At 44.3% G+C, this 21,780-nt stretch overlaps 1 protein-coding gene across 2 annotated transcripts in view; it reads left to right on the top strand.

Moving 5' to 3' along the window:
* The window catches only part of LOC132474644 (uncharacterized), a 39,767-nt gene that overhangs the window by 6,189 nt on the left and 11,798 nt on the right, over positions 1 to 21,780 (top strand). For both annotated transcript variants that reach the window (XM_060075444.1, XM_060075443.1), the window contains exons 6-26: positions 157 to 279; positions 389 to 587; positions 926 to 1,088; positions 3,246 to 3,434; positions 3,767 to 3,941; positions 4,975 to 5,117; positions 5,785 to 5,961; positions 6,463 to 6,593; positions 6,878 to 7,035; positions 8,004 to 8,240; positions 8,519 to 8,857; positions 8,971 to 9,119; positions 9,451 to 9,682; positions 11,761 to 11,931; positions 12,382 to 12,539; positions 12,652 to 12,792; positions 13,078 to 13,225; positions 13,938 to 14,065; positions 14,467 to 14,592; positions 14,751 to 14,940; positions 15,478 to 15,549. In XM_060075444.1, the coding sequence (XP_059931427.1) occupies positions 157 to 279; positions 389 to 587; positions 926 to 1,088; positions 3,246 to 3,434; positions 3,767 to 3,941; positions 4,975 to 5,117; positions 5,785 to 5,961; positions 6,463 to 6,593; positions 6,878 to 7,035; positions 8,004 to 8,240; positions 8,519 to 8,857; positions 8,971 to 9,119; positions 9,451 to 9,682; positions 11,761 to 11,931; positions 12,382 to 12,539; positions 12,652 to 12,792; positions 13,078 to 13,225; positions 13,938 to 14,065; positions 14,467 to 14,592; positions 14,751 to 14,940; positions 15,478 to 15,549 (3,549 nt within the window). The remainder of the gene's footprint in view (positions 1 to 156; positions 280 to 388; positions 588 to 925; positions 1,089 to 3,245; positions 3,435 to 3,766; positions 3,942 to 4,974; positions 5,118 to 5,784; positions 5,962 to 6,462; positions 6,594 to 6,877; positions 7,036 to 8,003; positions 8,241 to 8,518; positions 8,858 to 8,970; positions 9,120 to 9,450; positions 9,683 to 11,760; positions 11,932 to 12,381; positions 12,540 to 12,651; positions 12,793 to 13,077; positions 13,226 to 13,937; positions 14,066 to 14,466; positions 14,593 to 14,750; positions 14,941 to 15,477; positions 15,550 to 21,780) is intronic.

Genomic DNA, 21,780 nt, shown 5'->3' with positions numbered 1-21,780 from the left:
TCTCCCTCTCCCTCTCCCTCTCCCTCTCCCTCTCCCTCTCTCTCTCTCTCTCTCTCTCCCTCTCCCTCTCCCTCTCCCTCCCTCTCCCTCTCTCTCTCTCTCTCTCTCTCTCTCTCTCTCTCTCTCTCTCTCCTTCTCTCTCTTCTCTATTTTCAGTGGCAGGCTTTCTTGGCCTACTCAGCGGCATCCCAAAGGAGCTCCATGCATTGTTCCCCACTGGCAGACAGGACGAGCGTACAGGACTGGAAGTGCTAGAAACAGATAATTACTCGTTTTCAAGTAATGTCCCTGTTTAAACAGACGGATCAAAGTCTGCTCCTAGATTTGATCATGGTACCAATGGGGATTTGTGTAATGATGTCTGTTTAATTCTGTTATTGTTGAATAGATGGGGATTCTGAGGCTACAACCCATGGGCATCAAGATAAAAACACCAGCGATGAGGGCGGAGCCTCAAGTAATGTTGGCTGGGGCAGTTTAAATGACGTGCCTGCTGTCAGTGGGGTCATGAACCCCACAGCGTGTCTCCAGCTGGGGGACGTCTTGCTCTTCACTGTCACCACACACTACTACCCCCAGTATGACATGTGAGTGAGGAGCACCGATCCCATTCATTCCCTCATTCATTCATTGGTAATAATGCCGAATTCATCAATCCATCTATCAATTAATTCATTGCGTTATGTTATTCAATCTATTTATTAATTTGTTCATTACGGCAAGTTCATTCATTGCTACATCAATTAAATTATCAATAAACCATAATTTATTGAATTCACTGTAATTAATACTGAAATGCATTAATTCATTGTTATTGGAATCCATGATTATTGTTACATTCTTGCTTTTTGTTTTATGGCCGTGAAAATCTGCAACAATTTAGTATTGCTGCCTCATGTGGTCCCATTGGCCTTCTGTCTTTCAGTGCCAATCTCTTCAACACAAACCGTGATTTCGACTGGGGTGTATTTACCCTGCTGGCGGACGAGCTGGCCCTGTCCTCGCCTCCTCCCACCCTGTTTCCCCTGGTATTCAGCATGCCTGGAACATATGTCCTGAAGCTTAGCAGCAATCAGTACAAACAGATGGTAACTACAGCACCATGATTTGGGTCCATGGTTTGTGATTAGCTCTGATAGCAGCGACCATGAAGAGGGTAAATGGAAACGGATACATTTAACTGTTCACATGTTCTCACTTCATGCATCATATATGTGTACATAAGATGATGGCATTGAAACATGTGGTTCTTTACTGTACGGGTTTATTGGTTTACTAGTAATGGCAAGAGCATTTGCGTGGGGACCTAAGGACGTGTCCCCTTCAATGTCAAATGACGACTGAAATGTCCCCACCAATATTCAGGTTGAAACGAAAAATAAGCGCCTCATGCGTTACACAAAGGGTAAAATTCCCATTTCGGTACCAACTCCCAACATACGTCTTCCCTTTTACACTGCCAAGCCGGTACGGTCGCGTCTTCCCGTAAGGAAAGTTCCCCTGCGTCTTTCTCGTATATCGCACCATCTCTTCCCGTCTTCGTTTAATGCGCCTGCATCACTTTCTCTCCCATGATGATCAGCAGCTCGCTGTTTTCACTGTCTTATCTGGTTATCACTTGCTTGCTACATCCTATATAATCCAGATAACCCAACAGACACACACGCACACAAACGCAATCATGCACAACCAGATCACTATTCAGCGCATGAATTTGAGGAAAATAGTGAAATGGCAATTATAAAAACAACAATAGTAGGGCCCGACCGATTTATCGGCCTGCCGATTTAATCGGCCGATTATAGCCTTTTTGAAAATAATCGGCATCGGCCAAAAAGACGCAGATTACAACCGATTATAATTTTTTTTTTTTTTTTTTTTACATGTTATTGCGATTAGTATCCTGCAGATTGCGCTCCTACTCGCCTTGCTAACTAACAACTTTAGCTGGAGTAAAAAAGAGGAGATTGAATTTTACCATACAACATGAAAGCACGCTCGCTCAGGCAGCTGCGCGCTCACCTCACCAATGTACACAAGACGCGTTGTTTGAGCATGTTGTGCCTGTTTTTCTTTAGGTCCCAGGCCATGTTCATTTGTTATACTGTAGACTCTAACGGTGAGACCATACTGCTCAGCACGCATGTGTTAGTCACTGCTCACGAGCGCAGCACATTGGGAGTTAGTTATTTATTTTACATTTTACATTACACTCATTTGACTGTAAATGTATTCTAAAACACTCAAAGGTTCTGCATTCAATTCACATATTCGTCAAAAGTGTTTAAAGTATATTTAAGGTATCAAAAACTACGTTTTATATGTTTTTTTTTTTGTTTTTTGTTTTTTAATCGGCCGATTAAATCGTAATCGTAATTTTTCTCTGAAAATAATCGGCATCGGCATCGGCACTCAAAAATCAATATCGGTCGGGCCCTAAACAATAGTAGGCTATACAATAGTATTGCGTAGACTTCAATAGAATGAACACATGCCCTTCTCCAGCTTGTGTGTAGGGTCCGGGAAGGTAAATTGGGGTGCTAGCTCAAGCCGGCAATTTACCTCCTCGCGCAGTGTAAACGTGCGAACTTGCCGGGAAAAAGGCGAGCCTAAGACGGGCATATTTGGCAGTGTAAAGACGTCTTTTGAGACAGATCTGTTTTATTATTTAATAGGTGGACGGAATCGTCTTTTGGTATTGGTATGGTGCTATACTAAATGTTTTACTGCATATGCATCAGCAGATAATGCATCAAACAATGTTAAAGTCAGGCGTGCATCATACGTTATGGGGGGGGTCTTGGTAGTGACCCCACAAAAGCCCAGACCAAACCTATGCCCTTGGCCGAGAGCCTATAATTTTCCATCAATAATCACTATTATCATCATCATCATCATCATCATCATCATCATCATCATCAGCATCATCAGCATCATCTTCGTCGTCATCATCATCATCATCATTATTTCAATTTCCTTTGATGTTGATGTGGTACACAAAAAGACATGAGGGGCCACTAGCCAAGCTAAGGCCCCCTCATGTTGTCCCTCAGTATGGGGGGCCACTAGTCAAGCTAAGGCCCCCTCATGTTGTCCCTCAGTATGGGGGGCCACTAGTCAAGCTAAGGGGCCCTCATGTTGTCCCTCAGTATGGGGGGCCACTAGTCAAGCTAAGGGGCCCTCATGTTGTCCCTCAGTATGGGGGGCCACTAGTCAAGCTAATGGGCCCTCATGTTGTCCCTCAGTATGTGCGGGTGATGCCAGCCGGGGGCCAGTGTTACGAGCCAGAGCCTTTTTTAGCGTCCTCACCCGGTCACCTGACCAGGGTCGGCATCAGGAGGAAACACGCCCTGCTACTGCGACCTGATTGGGCGGTCACAGGCGGACTGCTTTCCGGCGCTGTGCTGCTCATGTGTTTGTGTGTGACAATGCTAGTAAGTACATTATCTCTCTCTTCTCTCTCTCTCTCTCTCTCTCTCTCTCTCTCTCTCTCTCTCTCTCTCTCTCTCGCGCGCGCGCGCGCGCTCTCGCTCTCGCTCTCTCTCGCTCTCTCTAAATATACACACACAGTAACAGCATAAATCCCCGATTTTTAAAAGGCTCCTATTTTACCACAAAATGTGAGTGTGATTAGCCATTAGCAGTGATTTCAAAATCTAGCCTCCAGTGATTCCTCACAAGAGGGAATGGCCATCCAGATTTCATTCATTCTGGGGGGCAGATTTTGAAATGTCTTTGTCGTAATGATGTCCAATCACATCTGTAGGTCCTGTTTCGTGAATACGGTTGGCCAGAGAAGAAGCCAATCAATGCGATGTACCGTGTGACATCGCTGGCCTACTGCATGGCGGATTACTCTTCAAAGGGTTCAAGGTTGACATCATTCAAAAGGACCCATAGAAACCAGCAAGCCAGAGAGACACAAGATACCATAGGGTCAGGTGAAGAATACAAACTAACACAGACAGAGACACACAAACACAGTACCGAAGACCCTCGCGCACACATGCACACACTCACACATGCACACACACATGCACACACACACACACACACACACACACACACACACACACACACACACACACACACACACACACACACACACACACACACACACACACACACATATTGAGTATCCTTACTCTAACTTACACCACAAAGGCAAATAGATTTACTATAGTCTAATGGCCATTGCATATATAACATTCTTAATTTGCATAACATATAACACTGCTTTAAGGACCCTGGGTCTCTAATGCTTACACAGAATAGACACACACATGGCTGGCCGTACAATGGTCTCAATTAGAACTCAGGATGTTGTTGTGTTTTCCTTTTCTTGTCTTGAATTTATAATTCAGGGTTACGGAAAACAATTAGCTTAGCTGAAAAATACAAGGACTACATACAAATTATAAATCATTTATAGGTTATTTTCTCATTGATCTCAGCTCAGGGGCAAAACCAAGGGGCTAATGCGGGAAATTTATGTGGAGTCCATCGAGTTGACTCAGGGGCCCAGACAGTGTAGACGATGTAGTTTTTTCTTCACCGATTTCTCGTGGGACTAAATGAGACGGCCTCGTAATTAAAGTCCCTCATGTGTTTACCCTTCGGCCCCAATCCTGCGGAAAGTATGTGCTTTTATGACTCTCGTCAAGGTGTGTACAGAAACGCCTTCTTCATGTAAACAAGGACTTATTCGGTGGAAAAATAAAAAAACATTGCATGCTTCATGGTGGGATAATACAGGTTAATTCAAGTGATAAACTTTGTGTTGTTTGTGTACTAAGGTAAATCAAATTTCCGTAAATGCTGAATTACCAATTATACTGATGCTAGGCTTGTCTGCCTGTGTACTTGGGTATGTACATGTGTGTAAATGTGTGTGAGTGTGCGTGTGCATGTGTTTGTCTGAATACCTGTTTGTGTATGTGTGAATGTGTGTGTGTTTGTGTGTCTTTGGTCCAGTGGGGTGTGCGGAGCCGACCGATGAGTTCTGGGATTATGAGAAGCAGGTGGACCTGGAAGCCTTCAGCACCAACACCTTTTATAACCTCCTGCTGAAGCAGAGCCTGTCCGTCACGTCCCACCTGGGACAGCTCACCACCGAGGTCAGCATCCGACACACACCCATGCATGCACACGCACACACACATGCACGCACGCACACACAAACGTGCGCACACACACTCACACACACACACACACACACATGCGCAAACTTGCACGCACACACTCACAGAAACCCACTCGCACGCGCTCACGCACACACACGCACACACACACACACACACACACACACACACACACACACACACACACACACACACACACACACAACTCTCATCATTCACACAGGTTAGACAGAAACATGATTCAATGTACTAGGTTAATTACTGACAACACAATCAATCTATCAAAACATGAACAGTGCTTGATTCAATTCCCTCCCTCCATCCCTGCTGGCACTTTTAGCTCTGATATCTCTTTTTCTTATCCGATTCGTGTCATTGCTCCCAAATTCTATTAAGTCCCCTTGGCAAAGGTCAAGTAAATGGAAACAGATTGGATGTCTCAGTTTCAGCAGCCACACCCCTCTCTCCACCTTCGGCTAGTTCCTGTTTTTGTGCTTTGGCCAGACAGAGAGTTGGCGGTAACAGTCCTCGGGGCGGCCTAGGTGATAAACGTGTAAGGAGAGTAGGTCAAACTTGGTGTGTGAGCTCAGTATACGACAATGTATAAGGTCGATGCACCTTGTGTGTGTGTTCCGGCCTATAGGTGAAGGAGCTGTACCAGGGGGTGCTGGAGAAACTGAGCTTGCTCCGCCCACACTTGCCCGTAGAGGAGAGGGGAGCAGAAGGCTATGACAGGCTCAGGAGGGAGGTGGAGAGAGAGGCTGGACGCCGGCAGTCCAAGGCCACGCAGCTCAGGGTACTGCTTGACTTTCAACTGCAGGTTCGTTGATGTGACATCGCAAGATAAACACACACACACACACACACACACACACACACACACACACACACACACACACACACACACACACACACACTTCCTCTCGTTGTCCCACAAATCACCTTTTACCAAATGAATACCTAAAGTTGGATGGCCGAATCTGGGTTAATGGGTTAAAAAGAGTCAGTATCTTAGAGGAAAGTATCTCCGCAACTTAACAGGAAAGAAGGTGTAACCCCGCCCCTTGCAGTTTCTGGTTTCCGGCCCGGTCTCTGTGTAGTCTCTCATCGGAGGCTCTGCTATAATCTAGTAGGACTGCTGACGTCACGTCTCATGCAAATCATTGCATGAACACATCCCTAGCCGATGACAGAATACAAACCAAATAACCACCGGTTGAATCAATTAGTATCAGTCCAATCAAAAAACTGAAAAAATGATTTCATGGAGGAAGGCCAAGGCCATTTGGCTGTATTGACGCATTGTAATGAGGTCCTCCAGGTGCTCCAACAAGAGGGTCAGATCCAGAAGAGGGTCCACAATGTGTTCACAGCCCGCCTGAAGGAGTGCACCAGGCTCCTGGCCAGGACCTGTGACCCTCCCCAGCTCCTTGGGGAAGAAGCCCTTCCAAGGTAGTGGCTCCATCTTGATGACGTTAATCAGTTAACCGGAGGATCCACTTGAGTCTATGCTAATTACAACTCAGCCAACACTCCGCTAAGTATTCTAATTACAACGCTCCTGATTTTAAATCATGATAGTAGGCTACTCATTATGAATGTAGTCAATAGTATCAAGCCTGTGATGTTAATGTGGGAATCATCAACATGAAGTAGAGCCCAATGTCCCATATGTTGCTCGGCAAACAGCTGTTTTAACCAAAATAACTAAGACTTTCTTATATTTGATGGATCAGTGTGGTGCAGAGAGTGTTGTCGCTGGTGGAGGAGATGGAGGAGCTGGTGTCTGCAGAGTCCAAGCGGCTGGGGGCCTGGGGAATGCTGGGAGATGGTACAGGGGCTAGGCTACTGTGCCCAGACACCGGGACGGTGCTCACGAAGGAGCACATTATTGGTGAGCCTAGCACTAAGGCTACTGCTAAAAGTAAGGCTTATGCTGGCACAAATAATGGCACATATTTACATTATTACATTGCATTGCACTTATTAAGCAGACACTTTCGTCCAAAGCAATTTACAGTAAGTTCATTCAACAACGAAGATATACAGCGAAAAGTGCATGAATCATTGAAGTAGATACAAATTCACACATCGATTTTTTTATTTTTAAGAATGAGCATCTGCTACACTTTTTACAAACATTTAAATTCAGCTTTGGGTGACTTTACCCTGTAATGGAGAGCTATGACTTTAATACAACTCTTTAAGTTAAACAACGCCATCTGTTTGTCAACTCACTATTATTAATAGGCTTACCATAAATAAGTCAAGCAGTAAAAGTTACATTTTGTTTGCCTGACATCATTTAAATATTTTAAAGATAAACAACACCATCTAGTGGTGGTCAACACTAATATTAAAATAGAGGCCACTGATAAAAACTGAAGTCAAACAATTGACTCAAACTGCATTAAAAAAATGCCATCTATTAGTGCACACAACATATAGCTTCCACCAATAAGGCAAACAAACCTTGACAAATAGAGCAGTTAGCATCTCCTCACCCTCTTCTTCATGAAGAAGCACTGAACCGAGCTGTGGTTTCACGATCCATTCACAGAAACGTGGGGTCAGCACAAAATGGCCGCCAAACAAAACCCAACCCTAGCAAACAACCAGGAAGCACTGTACTGTACATATTGGTGGTGGTTAGTGAGGTCCCCCCTTCACTTTAGGCGTCTTTGAGTGTTATTAATTATTATTATTCTTCATGTTTAACCTCTGTTTTCCTTTTATTCCTAGTCTGTTTTACATAGTTTTGAATGATGACTATATGCTCTGTAAGGTGACCTTGGGTGTCTTGAAAGGCGCCTCTAAATTAAATGTATTATTATTATTATTATTATTACTGCTCCTCTGCAGGTCGTGCGGGGGAGTCACTGAGAGAGGGAGCGGTGCATACTGATGCAGTGACTGGTCTAATGAGGCCTGCTCCTAACTGCCATATGCTGCTAGGGGGCGGACACATCATGCCAGTGCCCCCCGACTACTTCCTTCACCCCCACACGGGCAGGGTCATGCCCATACATGGCAATGTGGCCTATGACCCTGCCTGTTCTGCTCTTGTATGCACTACCGACCTGTGCAGAGTAAAACCAGGTAAGACTATGGTTCCGATGTCCTGCGCAGCACATTACAGGTTTGAAGCATTAAGTATTTTGTATCAACCATTCCATACAAAATGCGATCCAGGGGTACAGCTAGTGGTGGGTAACATCCAATAGGTCAGTGGATCCGGCAACATTGCCACACTTTTGTTTCAACAAAATGTTTGTTTGTATGTTTATAATTTGTTTTCATTTGTTTTATGTGTTGTGGTTATTTCAATGTTCTCTGCCGCCATAGAACAAACAGTGACATCAATCTTTCGTCTGCAGACGACAACAGGAAGTGTGAGGTCCCGCTCCTGCCCTTCGTTCCCTACCCAACCTTGCGCCACTCCAACCAGCCCATGCCGTGCTCCAAGCTCAGAGGCCTGAGGCCAGGCCAGAGACTGCAGCTCGGGGCCCCCATGGCAGACCCGGTCACTGGGGTCCCAGTGCCCATCCTTGGGGTCACCATCCACCCCCAGAGTGGGCTAGTGTACCCACTGGGAGGGCTGTATGCCTGCCCTCTCACTGGGCTCCGGCAGCACATACAGATGGGTTCACCCTTCTTGGACCCGCGTACAGGCAGCATGATGCTGACCACCGGAGTCAGCCTGGACCCAATGACAGGTCAGATGAAGTATTTTGGCACGCCTCATGGCACATTATCATGCCAAGTTAGGGTTTGTTTGTGCTGCTTAATCGAGCCACTGTAACGTAATGTTTGGATGTTGTTGTTTTAGGAATAGTTGTGCCAGTGGGCGGGGTTGTCCTGGCTGATTCATTCATGGAGCCTATGAGTGGACGGCTGGCGAGAGTGGGTGGGGCCAGTTTAAGGGCGGGCCAGATGGTGCCTCACGCAGGAGGATTTCAGGCATTCCTTGACAGCAAGGTAAACTTTACTTTACCCTAGTAAACATTTGGACAGGTTACACAACTATCGACAGAATACAAAGATTGGATATTGTAAATATTGTATATTCTGTCTTTCTCCTCCCGTTTTGCTCGCATAAAATGTAAAAAAAATAAAATGAGGAAAGACTATAACCTCTCAAGATGGGCAGGATTTATGCTGGCATGCTTTGAATGATGTAGTAATGTTCAGAAATCATATGCCTGAAGCAAATATGAATTAATATATATCAGAAGAAAAGTGCTTAGAGTTTCATAAAGTCTATAAATAATAGAGTGATGGCCTGAGGGGGGGGGCTTTCTTTGAGCAGGTGCTGTCATCCCGGGCCACAGTGCTGAATCTCTTGAAGGGTCTGACAGAGGGCTGGACGTCGGGCAGTGAGAGGGGGCATGCTGGCAGCCATGTTGACCATGTGAAGGCCGCTGCCAGGGATCTGGAGATGGCCTGGGGGAGGAGCCTTCACTGCCTGCTGCAGCTGCAGACACGCCTCCAGATCCTGATTGACTGGAGCTCTGGCCTACAGAGGGACGGGGGCACTCTGGGTGAGAGGAGGTTCAGGGTGTGGTCTTGTAAATATTAGCCAATATATAGCCATCAAATTACAAAAAGGTTTAGGGAAAGGTATTTATTGATTTGTAGTCAAATTCTGATTCAGAAGATCAATTACTTATGGGTTATTCTTGCTGCAGAAAGCCCACGTTACAGCACAAAACATGCCACATAAGTAATTTGAAAACAATAAAAAAATACCCCAGTAAAAGTATATCAGATCTAAAATACAGCTGTGTCTCAGTTCTAATTTTTATTACAATTACACCAAAGTCTGTGCCGCAATATATGCCACTCGATCAGCTCAGCATCTGATTTATTTGGCTTATGTCTTCTAGTGACAATGATGATCTATCTTCGTTGCATTTACATTTTATTTATGTACGTCGAACCTCCATGGTCCTGAACTCTGTGTGGATGGGAGAAACAGGGGGACAATCCCATGGGATGTCAGCATTAATCATGGGAGCTGATAATTAGCTAGGTAAAAAGACAGACCACTCCTAGTGAATTACTGTCAGCTCCACTGCACCCAAATTAACTGTCCAGCATCTATGGCCTCTAACTGCTGTCGCATTTCTGCCACGACCAGCCTGATTAAAAATACTAATAACCACAAGAGCCCAGTAGAGCTTTGCTTATGCTTTCAGCTGCTGCCTACAGTATTTACACACGGCACAATGATTGCACATTGATTAGTTCCAAATTGAGACCACATACTGTGTACACAAAGCTAACAATGATCCCAAAAACGAATTAGTGTCTACAAATTCTATCATCCCAATATGCTCACTGTGTAGACAAATGAGAAATAAAAAATGCCATCATTCTGAAATCCTTTTTATGTCGAGGGACATTTTGCTAATCAAAATATAGACAAATGTCAATCACCAAAGGGTCTACAATAATACAATGTAATGGACATTTTTAAATTAAAATACTTATTTTCCATTGATAGTCAGTAACCTATCTACCACCATGTCACCATGTCATTTGCTGCCATTGGGCCTAGTTCTTATGTTTGGCCATTGCCTTTATACCCTGCGGTTCACAATGTTTTCCTGGGTCTAATTTACCCTTGCTCTTTTGTCTGTTTTGCCTAATTTGCTACCCCACATCTGTCTACCCACTTTGTCTAGCTATTACATCTGAATAGTTATTTTCTGTGTATGCTACACCATCACTGATTTTAACTCTGCTAAGCTTAGGTTAGGTAAAGGAACATGAATTAAACTGAACTCTGCTTATCTCGAATCATATCCAATTTTTGTTTCCCTATCCACTGAAAAACAACAGCTCATGTATAAATAAGGAAGTAATAAACTACATAGTGGTGCCCATTAATGCAACATAATAAAAAATAAAAAAAGTAAAAAGCAAATGAGAAATAATAAATGCCATCATTCTGAAATCCTTTTTATGTCGAGGGACATTTTGCTAATCAAAATATAGACGAATGTCAATCACCAAAGGGTCTAGAATAATACAATGTAATGGACATTTTTTAATTGAAATACTTATTTTCCATTGATAGTCAGTTACCTATTTACCACCATGTCATTTGCTGCCATTGGGCCTAGTTCTTATGTTTGGCCATTGCCTTTATACCCTGCGGTTCACAATGTTTTCCTGGGTCTAATTTACCCTTGCTCTTTCGTCTGTTTTGCCTAATTTGCTACCCCACATCTGTCTACCCACTTTGTCTAGCTATTATATCTGAATAGTTATTTTCTGTGTATGCTGCACCATCACTGATTTTAACTCTGCTAAGCTTAGGTTAGCTAAAGGAACATGAACTAAACTGAACTCTGCTTATCTCGAATCATATCCAATTTTTGTTTCCCTATCCACTGAAAAACAACAGCTCTGTGTATAAATAAGGAAGTAAGAAACTACACAGTGGTGCCCATTATTGCAACATAATAAAAATAAAAAATAATAAAAAATAATTTATATGCAGTTCTGTTGAAAGGCACAGGTTCCCAATTATCGACCAATCAGAGTCAAGTATTCGATAATGATGTGATATAATCCACAGTAATAACCTGCTGACTGAATCTGTCCACGCCAGGCCTCATGCAGCTCCCAGGATGTGACATGTGTGTGACAGCTCTGCTGGGGCTGGAGTACCCCGACCCCATGGGGTCTGGCCTGAGCGTGCCGGTCCTGGGCTCTCAGGTCGACCCCCTCACTGGGTCCACAGTGCCTCTGGCGGGGACCATGGAAGACCCCAATGGAAAAGGTCTGATGAGCAGAGAAACAAATGAAGTCGATTGGATAGAAGTTGAGATCTATAGAGGCTTTCAAAGAGCGCAGATAATGTCATTAGTCGATGGATTATAATCGTATAATTATCATATTAACCCCGGTCTGAATTGCAATGCCAGTTCCGCCTTTGAACAAGGGAGTTTACTTGTGAACAAACTTTGAATCAAATATAAAAATAATTTGGTCAGACAAAACGGAAAAATTGCAAATTGTGCAACTGATATTTTACTGTAATGCATTGTCCATTCCCTGGACTCAACCTAACAGCTGTGCTAATGACAACATCAGTATGATATGATTATGATCATATCGTAATCATATCAGGCTGATGAGATGATACAAAAATAACCTCTAATGTGGTTTGCAGTGCAAACAAGCATGTGACTACAGCCACGGCTCTCCGTTCTGTTATCGTGGTTCCCAGGACTGGTACCCATCCGGATCGGGGCTCTGACCGTGGACCCGGTCACTGGGGTATTGGCGCCAGTCGTCGGCGCCAGGTTGGACATGTCAAGAAAGAACATTGTTCCAGTAACAGTGTCCAACTGGACGGCCACCTATGATCACACAGATACCGTCCAGGTTGGGATGGTTTCAACAGCAAGTTGACACATGTTTCAACAATCGTTCTTTTTAGTTTTTTTATTCCGGGGTGTGTTATTGCGTGATATCGGGTTGTAAAACTGTTCAACAGATGGAGGCTCTGCAGAAGGAGGTGTTTTTGAGAAGTCAGTACTGGCAGCAGCAGGGCCAGAGGGAGGAGAAGATCCTCTCTGATCTGGACATGGCTCTGCTCCACTTCTTTGGAGAAGCCATGCAAGCTGGCTCCGCTCAGGTCAGCACTGTGTGACGGGCCGTTTCCTTGTTACACCGTTTTAGGCAAACAGGCGATATTCCCTGCTGCATCGTGTACACAAAACAAGATTTCTAGCTTTCCTTCAAACTGGTTATAATTCATCACTGATAATTCAAATGCTATCTGGCATGGACATTTTGTTGGCCCCGGGGCACGTTAGGAATGACAGACTAAGGTCAACAGCAACTTGGCAACAACATGGAGCGCCGATGTGATTGAACAAGCGTTCTGTGAACAGAAATGTGTCTTTGTGTGTGTGTGCAGACCAACTGGACAGAGTCGGGTCGGTGTCTGCGGGAGGTGGGGGTGGAACTCCAGGATGACGCCCAGTGTGAGGCTCAGAGGAGGGTGGTGCAAGTCGCATTCCTGTCCCTCCTGCTGCCAACCCCTGTCCTACACATCCTCACACAGGGTAGGCCTTCAGCTGCAAGAATAGAGTCCTACACATCCTCACACAGGGTAGGCCTTCAGCTGCAAGACTAGAGTCCTACTCATCCTCACACAGGGTAGGCCTTCAGCTGCAAGACTAGAGTCCAACACATCCTCATACATGGTAGGTCTACAGCTGCAAGACGAGTCCTACACATCCTCACACATGGTAGGTCTACAGCTGCAAGACTAGAGTCCTACACATCCTCATACATGGTAGGAATATAGATGCAAGACTAGAGTCCCACACATCCTCACACATGGTAGGTCTACAGCTGCAAGACTAGAGTCCCACACATCCTAACAGGGTAGGCCTTCAGCTGCAAGACTAGAGTCCCACACATCCTAACAGGGTAGGCCTTCAGCTGCAAGACTAGAGTCCCACACATCCTCACAGAGGGTAGGCCTTCTGCTGCAATACTAGTATACACATCCTCACACAGGGTAGGCCTTCAGTTGCTAGACTGCATATGCATATGTATATTATAAAGCATATTTGATAGAACTTCATATCTCTTCAAATTATTACATGAGTCTTTGTTCTGTGCCAATCACGAAATCCCCAGTGTGTGTGTGTGTGTGTGGGGGTGTGTGTGTGTGTGTGTGTGTGTGTGTGTGTGTGTGTGTGTGTGTGTGTGTGTGTGTGTGTGTGTGTGTGTGTGTGTGTGTGTGTTTGTGTGCATGTGTTTGTGTAGGGGACGAAGAGGAATGGGAGCTGCAGTGTGTCTGGCACTCCCAGCTCATGTCGTGCCTGGACAGCATTGAGGTCACGATGGAGCAATTGCACTGTGGTCAGGAGAAGCATTTCCCGAAACAGGTTGTGGTCAGTCCTTGAGCCCAACCCCGAATACGCTTAATTTCATCCAAGGGAGGCTAACCCTGAGAAATCCTTGCATTGAGATTTAGTCAGTTAGCAGACACTTATGCACTTTTCGAGGGATACAATAACATTTGGAGTACATTTTACCAAACAACAGAACAGTGTGCGGAGCAGTCATAGGAATAAGAAAGATAGTGAGGTTGGTATTTGTTCTGGGAAAATCTGAGATCAAACCCTTCGAGAATCTGAGATCTAAGCTGAACTTCAAAAACAAGGAAGTTCTGTGAAAGAAACATTTTCTGCTCTATCCATATCAAAAATCACCTCAATACCGCAGGCCAGCTGTTTCATCCCTCTATTTCCATTTGTTTAATTGATTAAAGTCCTTGTCTCTTGGTCCCCAGGACTGGGATCTGAGACAGAAGGAGCTCTCACAGCAGTTCTGCTCCAGACAGGCCGAGGTGGAGACAGTTTTGAGCAGCCTTCAGTCCACGCGTCATCTCTCCCTGCTCCGCTCAGACACTGCACAAGTACCAACCGAAAAAAACACCCACTACATCTCAAACAATCAATGATTGATTGCCTGCATCTCAGTATTTTTTTTTTAACATTCTTTGCTTTATTATTACAGACTTACAGACTACATGACATGAAGTGAGCAGCATATGAACTATTCTTCTCTGTCCAGGCTGTGTTGGGTCGTAAATTCTGGTACAAGGACTATGGGCTGCCCCACCACGACGGACTCAGATCGGATGTGAGGGTGGTTGGCTTGGCTCAACAGAAGGCTCTGCCCATCCTGGAGAGGCTCAGACAGCTGCTGGAAGACAAACAGCCCATGAGCCTCTCCCCAAGCACCTACTGGCAACACATTGGCGGTACGAGGCTGAGCCTGCCTAAAGTGTTAAAAAGTCTTAAATATATCATGTGTAATTTAGGGCCTAAAAAGGTGTTAAAAAGGCTTCCATATCATTTGTATAGGTCTTCAATATATCAGGAAGTTAAAAAGAGTAAAAACTCAAACCAATATATGCCAAACCTTTATGTTTTTTTAAGTTTGTGTTTTTTCACTGCGGCGGTAACATCATGCACGTCCAGGATACTTTTGTTGTATGATAAGCAGCACTGCTATGTTGAACATCTCAATAAATTGAGTTTACTTATTTTTACTTACTCACATATGCTCTTATTATTGTATCCTCATTTAATAAGGAGCACATTGTATGTTGTATCAGGATAATGCACATACATACAAAGCCATATTTAGTTGTACTCATTTTGTCACAATTTAAGAAAAAATAAATATATACCAGTTGTATGTCGATTGGAGAGTAAGTACTGAAACGGTGTTGTGATAATCGCCATTGTAATTTCGTCCAATTAAACCATTGACCAGTTTGTCTTCCTGTTTCCAGGTCTTTCAACCAAACAGGCGTACGGGTTAGAGATGTCTAGAGCGTGGACAGCCTCTGTGCCCGTGGTGAAAGGTCTGAATAATTTTGTATCCTCTGTTGTGTCATTACACTGTCAAATAACTCTTGGGAGAAGAGGCCTACAAGCTAAGATCACTAACAGGCAGCCTTTAGCTCTTACCCCGATCTTTGTGGCACCATCCTCACCAAAAGACAGAAGCTCTGCCTCGCAATATGACATTTCTCATCAAATGTATGAAAAGTACAATGGATTTGAAACAACAGCGCTATTGAGAAACTCAATAGGTACAGGTTGCCTAACCCTGGTGGGACTTTTGAGTAGGCCTATGAACTCTCTAAGAAGAGTGTAAACCCCTGAAATTACATGGATTTAGTTGCAGGAGAGAGGGAGGGACTTCTGATGGAGGGATGTCCGCTTTGGAAATGGCTTTGTCAAATTCTTCGTAAGAAATGTAAATATTTATTCTAATTTTTTGTTGTTATTCTTGTCTTGTTCATATTCTCGTCGCTCCGGTGACTCCAGCTACATTGGGCAGACGGCAAAACCAGCCAGAATCAAAAAGATTTTGAATTATTGGTGTTCCAAAGAATCCTACCCATCTCTTCACCCATCGCCTCATCAATCCCCAGGCGGTACCCTCTTTAGGGGGAAATAATCACTCCTTCACACTAGGAGAAAAACAGGAAAATGCTGAAAAGCATAAAACAAATATGTGTACATGTGCATATTTGGGTATATATCCGGATAACTTTATATGTGTAAATGACCGGATAAGCAACTTCTGGCCACTGTGGGGGGTTATTGATCCAGTCGGATGGGGGGGGAAACTGATGGGTCATGATGGATGACCGGTCAACCTTCATTTATCAAGGTATTGCAAGCACTCAGGTATAGGAAAGGTTGCAAACTTTCTCTTGGTTTTGTTTGACACAAAATGGTTGTCATCCACACTTACGTAGATTGCATTGACTAGTGTATCTGAGGTTTTTGTATCCCCTAACAAGGAGCGGGGCCATGACATTTTGCGATGTACCCGTATTTGCCAAGCTGGAGTGGTTTGCCTAGCCTTTTGAATTACTCCGGTCATGCGGAATAAGCACACGGTCAGATACCCGGGTACGTAGCCGGGTTGCCAACTGCCTACTGCCTTGATGCGATAAAATATCACTAATGCTAATTATTTCCTTAAAGAAAAGTGATTTGGGAGGTTTAACACTGGTACCAGCATGTGTCATGTCGGGTAGCCTCTGTGCTATCGCAAGTGTTTTAAAACTGAGGGTTAGGGTTGGTTGCAATTCACATACTTCAATTGTGTATCAAGAAATAATGGTGTATTCACCATATCCCGTATTTTGCGTCATTTGCACAGTGGCAGCGGATATCCCGTGCAGAGTTTAGTTAGTCAAAGATTCCAGTCACATAGCCTTACAATCTACTAGACTCCATCTACAAGTTCAAGCTCATCTCACTTCCTCTGGAATAAGGATCTGGCCATCCTCCCAATCAGACAGCAGCCCATGTCAGGCCAATCCAATAGCTTATCTTATTGCCAAATATTGGGCAATATCTTATTTCCCAATATCGGGCAGGTTTGATAGGTGCCTGACAGAGAGGCAACTTATGTCAGCTCCATTGAGAAATGTTCCTGAACAAGAAGGATAGCTCCTGCTGATGTGTCATAGTTTAATTACTATGATTGGTTTTAGGTCTACCCATGCACATGCACATTTTTTAAACAATCCGGCAATGGCACATTACCATCCAACCCCATGCATTCCCACACTGTCTAGCACTTTCCCCCTCGGTGCCCAAGCATGGTATTGCAGTCTTTTTTCTGTCATATTACAACGGCATGGAATTGTTTTCTCTCTGTAACAGCTCGGGATCAACCAAAAAGGTTTAGGGTTAGCAATCCAGCAAGTGTTAGATCCTCTACTACTTACTATGCTGAGACGAGGGGCTGGTGCCCTATGACCCTTGGGGCATGTTCGGTGAGGAATGGGATCGGTCGAAGGCGGTTGAATTGCAATTTAATGTTAAACCAACAACGCATTTATGTCAGTGACCATTTTAGCGAAGGTCACTGCAATCAGCTGTTCCTATTGGCTAGAGCGTTGGGCCGCAAATATTGATTTTTTAAGCACATACATGTTCAACGAATAGACCCATGGATCCAGGATATACAGCAGATAAAGTGTCACGCATGGGACAGCTTCAAGTTGTTCCAGCCTGAAAGTAATTACAACTTTTGAAGGAAACAGCTTCTCTAGGGGAGTGAGTGGTATCCCCTATGTCTCTCTCTCTCTCTCTCTCTCTCTCTCTCTCTCTCTCTCTCTCTCTCTCACTCCCCACCCCAGCTTTATTACCTTAACCCGATTATGACTCTTGAGTGGGAACAGACTTCCTGTCAAGCACTCCCAGCACACGATGCATCCTGACCTTCTGCTTAACCCCCAACGGAAAAATGATAGGCAAGGCAATTTATTTATATAGCACTTTTCATACACAAGGCAGACTCAAAGTGCTTCACATATAAACATTGTCATACAATAAAATGTATTAAAATAACAGAAAAGAAAACATTATGCAAAAAAAATAGTAAAATAGATAGAAAATAAAGGCAAAGTTAAGAAAAAACTTTTTAGAAAGATCCCTCTGGTAAAAATAGAAAATAAAGGTACATTTAAAAAGGCTCTTTTTAAGGTGCAATGTATTTTTAATTTAGAGTTGGGGCAAGTCTTAAATCCTCAGGGAGTTTATTCCAGCTATTTGTTGCATAGTAACTAAATCCTGCTTTCCCATGTTTTGTGTTTACTCTGGAGATAATTAACAGATTAGTCTCAGAAGATCTTAGTGGTCTAGAAGGCTGTTGTAGTGGAATCATAGAAGTTAAATATTTTGGCCCTAAACCATGTAGCGATTTACAGGTTAGCAACATGATTTTTAAATAAATTCTCTGAAGCCAATGTAACGATTTAAGAATTGGTGTAATATGTTCAAATTTGTTGGTCTTTGTTAGAACTCTAGCAGCAGCATTCTGAACAAGCTGAAGTTTCCTTAGAAGATCTATGGGACGATAGTCATTTGGTGATAGCGATACATAGATTTGTGTGTCATCGGCATAGCAATGATGGTCAATATTGTTATTTTGCATGATTTGCTATATTGGGAGCATGTAGATGTTGAATAAAGAGGGTCCCAAGATTGAACCTTGTGGGACTCCACATGCCACGTTGGTTGATTCCGATACAAAGTCGCCAATGGAATCAAAGTAGTTCCTATTTTGTAGGTAGGACCTAAACCAATTTAAGACTGTGCCTGAAAGCCCCACCCAGTTTTCTAACCTGTCCAAAAGTATTGTATGATCTACAGCAGTAGCGTGCACACCGCACGCTACTGCTGTAGACCATGGGAAATGGCCTGATTGGAGAGAGTTGTTAACTATTTGCAATATGGCTATTGCTAGGCAGTCAAAAACATTCTTAAAGAGGTTGGTAGGTAAAGTATCAAGGCAACAGGTGGATGGCTTTAGTTGTGTCACTGTTCCCACAAGAGTTCTAGAGTCTATGACATTAAAGCATGTCATCATTGCCACGTTACTTTTGCCATTTTTGTTTGAAGTGGAGATATTGATGTAGCGTCTGATGCCTTCAATTTTATCAGTGTAAAGTGCTGCAAACTCATTGCATTTCTGCGTGGAATGGAGATCGAGAAGGCGATCAGGAAGGCGAAAAATAAAACTGACCTGGTCAGGTCGCATGCCATGCTAATCTCTGGGGCTGACCTTATGTCTTCAGGTTGACCACTTGAGTTTGATGGATCGCCACAGTCACCCCGCAAATAAGACATACACTCTTCTCTTTCACAGTAGTAAAAAATAATTCTTCCTCCCCATCATTGTGAAAATGATAAGTTTTCTTTCGCTTTTCCTCCATGTTATTTTTTATTTTGTGGGTAAACCCCGCATCTAGCTCCAGATTTAAGTTGTGCTCGCTAGTTTGTCTCAGGAAAGAGAACGCATTATATTAAACTTTCCAGACAAGGTTAGAGTTCGTAAAACATGTATTTATTTATGTTATTGGGTACGATTGTCTTGTTCTTTTGACTGATATTATCTAGAGACAGTAGTGTCTCTTGTGTAGTGACTCTAGAGAGAGAGGTCATGTTTCCCGAAGCTCCGCTTGGCATTCGAAAAAACTACTTAATTCATTGTTTAGATCTACTTTATCTTATTTTATTTCATGATCATAATACCTAACAATATATTGTTTGCTTCGTCGTCCTCCATCGCTCGATTCAACAATACATTTTGGAACTTTTCATGACTCCCGGATCAGACCGCAGAAAAAGCCTTGGACTTTCCTATCGCCAACATGCCTCTGTACTCGGATATCTCAGGCACGGAGACTGGGAAATGCACAGACTGCACCAAACTGCAACAGACAGTGGCTTTATTTGAAACGAGACTAGCGGCATTAGAAAAATGCAAAGGACTCCTCCAGGATACAGTGCCGATGGGTGAGTTTGCTGAGCTCACTCAGATACAGCAAGATGATCAAAGTTACACTGTATCCTTCCCGAAGCTAGACAAGAGAGAGACAGTTCCAGCTGCGTCTCACTGGCACAGAGTCGGCGCTAAGCCAAAACAACATACCAAAGTGAATCAACAAGTTCACTCAACGCCACTGAAATTAACCCTGCCACTGAAGAACCGGTTCCTGCCACTTCAGGAGTCCACGAACGCGCCTGCCACCCATGCACCCCTGAGCCCCGAGATGCGTCCGGACGGACAGTGCGGACAGAGACGGAACAACCAGTCGCCAAGACTCGCCATGGAGGCGAGCTGCGCATGCCTCGGCCACCAGTGCACCCCTGACCCCTGAAATGTGTCCGGACAGACGGTACGGACAGAGATGGACGCCACGGAGGCGGGCTGTGCATGTGTCTGCCACCGTCCAACAAGGGCCCATCTCAGAGAAAGCAGATGAACCAGACACTCTGATTATAGGAGACTCAATCATCAAGGATATAACCGGTAAGAAGATCAAAACATGCATCTTCCCATATGGAATGGTTAGTGATATCAACCATAAACTAGCCAAAATTATATTGGAAAACCCCAAAATCTCACAGATTATTGTGCATGCAGGATTTAATGACATTCAAAGAGAACAGTCAGAACTTCTGAAGAGGGATTACACTGATCTATTGGATACACTGGACAAAATACACATCAAGTCATTCATCAGTGGACCCATACCAGCAGTTGACAGGGGAATAAACAGATTCAGTCGTCTACTTGCACTGAATACATGGCTTTCCAGAGTCTGCAATGAAAGAGGAAGGGGCTTTATTGACAATTTCAACTTATTCTGGGGGCGCAAATATCTTTTCAGAGCAGATGGCCTACACCCAAACAGGTTAGGCTCAAAACTGTTGAGGGACAATCTTCTCTTCTCGCTTCCCACAAATCTCCATGGTCTGACGCACAGGCCACAGTCAGAGCACAGGTTGAGAAGAAGCGAGACTACAGCCTCCACCACACATCTACTCTGCCACTATCTGACACACAGATAGCAGACAGCCCACAGACCTTGAAGATAGACAACAGCCCGCCCGACGCCATCAACACTGTGCCTTCCCCCATCGCTGATGCTGGCTTGGCGAGGAACGGCCACCCCCCTCCTACTCTGCCACTATCTGACACACAGATAGCAGACAGCCCACAGACCTTGCCATGGTCTGACGCACAGGCCACAATCAGAGCACAGGTTGAGAAGAAGACATGTATCAGCCGGATTAGCAAGGCACTGAAATGTGGCAGGAACTGAAGAACCGGTTCCTGCCACTTCAAGAGTCCTCATCTCTCCCATAGCTATCTCTCCAGCCCCAATGTCTCCTCCCTTTGTGGTGACCTCCAGCCTCATCTCTCCCATAGCTATCTCTCCAGCCCCAATGTCTCCTCCCTTTGTGGTGACCTCCAGCCTCATCTCTCCCATAGCTATCTCTCCAGCCCCAATGTCTCCTCCCTTTGCGATTTTCCAGCCGAATACAAGAGACTGGAATATGTTGGCAGCAAACTTATATCTGGGTCATTGATAGCATCGCCATGTCATGGCGACAGGCTGATAACACCCAAGAGGATGGCGCCCCAGCCCCCCCACTATACTGATAGTAGTCATGAGTATTACTGAGACAAAAAAGGGTTCAGCCGTAGACACAGTATAAAGGAAGTTTCACATAATCTGCTGAACCCAAGGTTGCCTACGTCAAAGCAGGGCAAC

This window comes from Gadus macrocephalus, chromosome 16 (assembly GCF_031168955.1).
Source record: "Gadus macrocephalus chromosome 16, ASM3116895v1".
NCBI classification, from domain to species: Eukaryota; Metazoa; Chordata; class Actinopteri; order Gadiformes; family Gadidae; genus Gadus; species Gadus macrocephalus.
The sequence above is the reverse complement of the archived record's forward strand: the minus strand, read 5'-3'. Positions and strand labels throughout refer to the sequence as shown.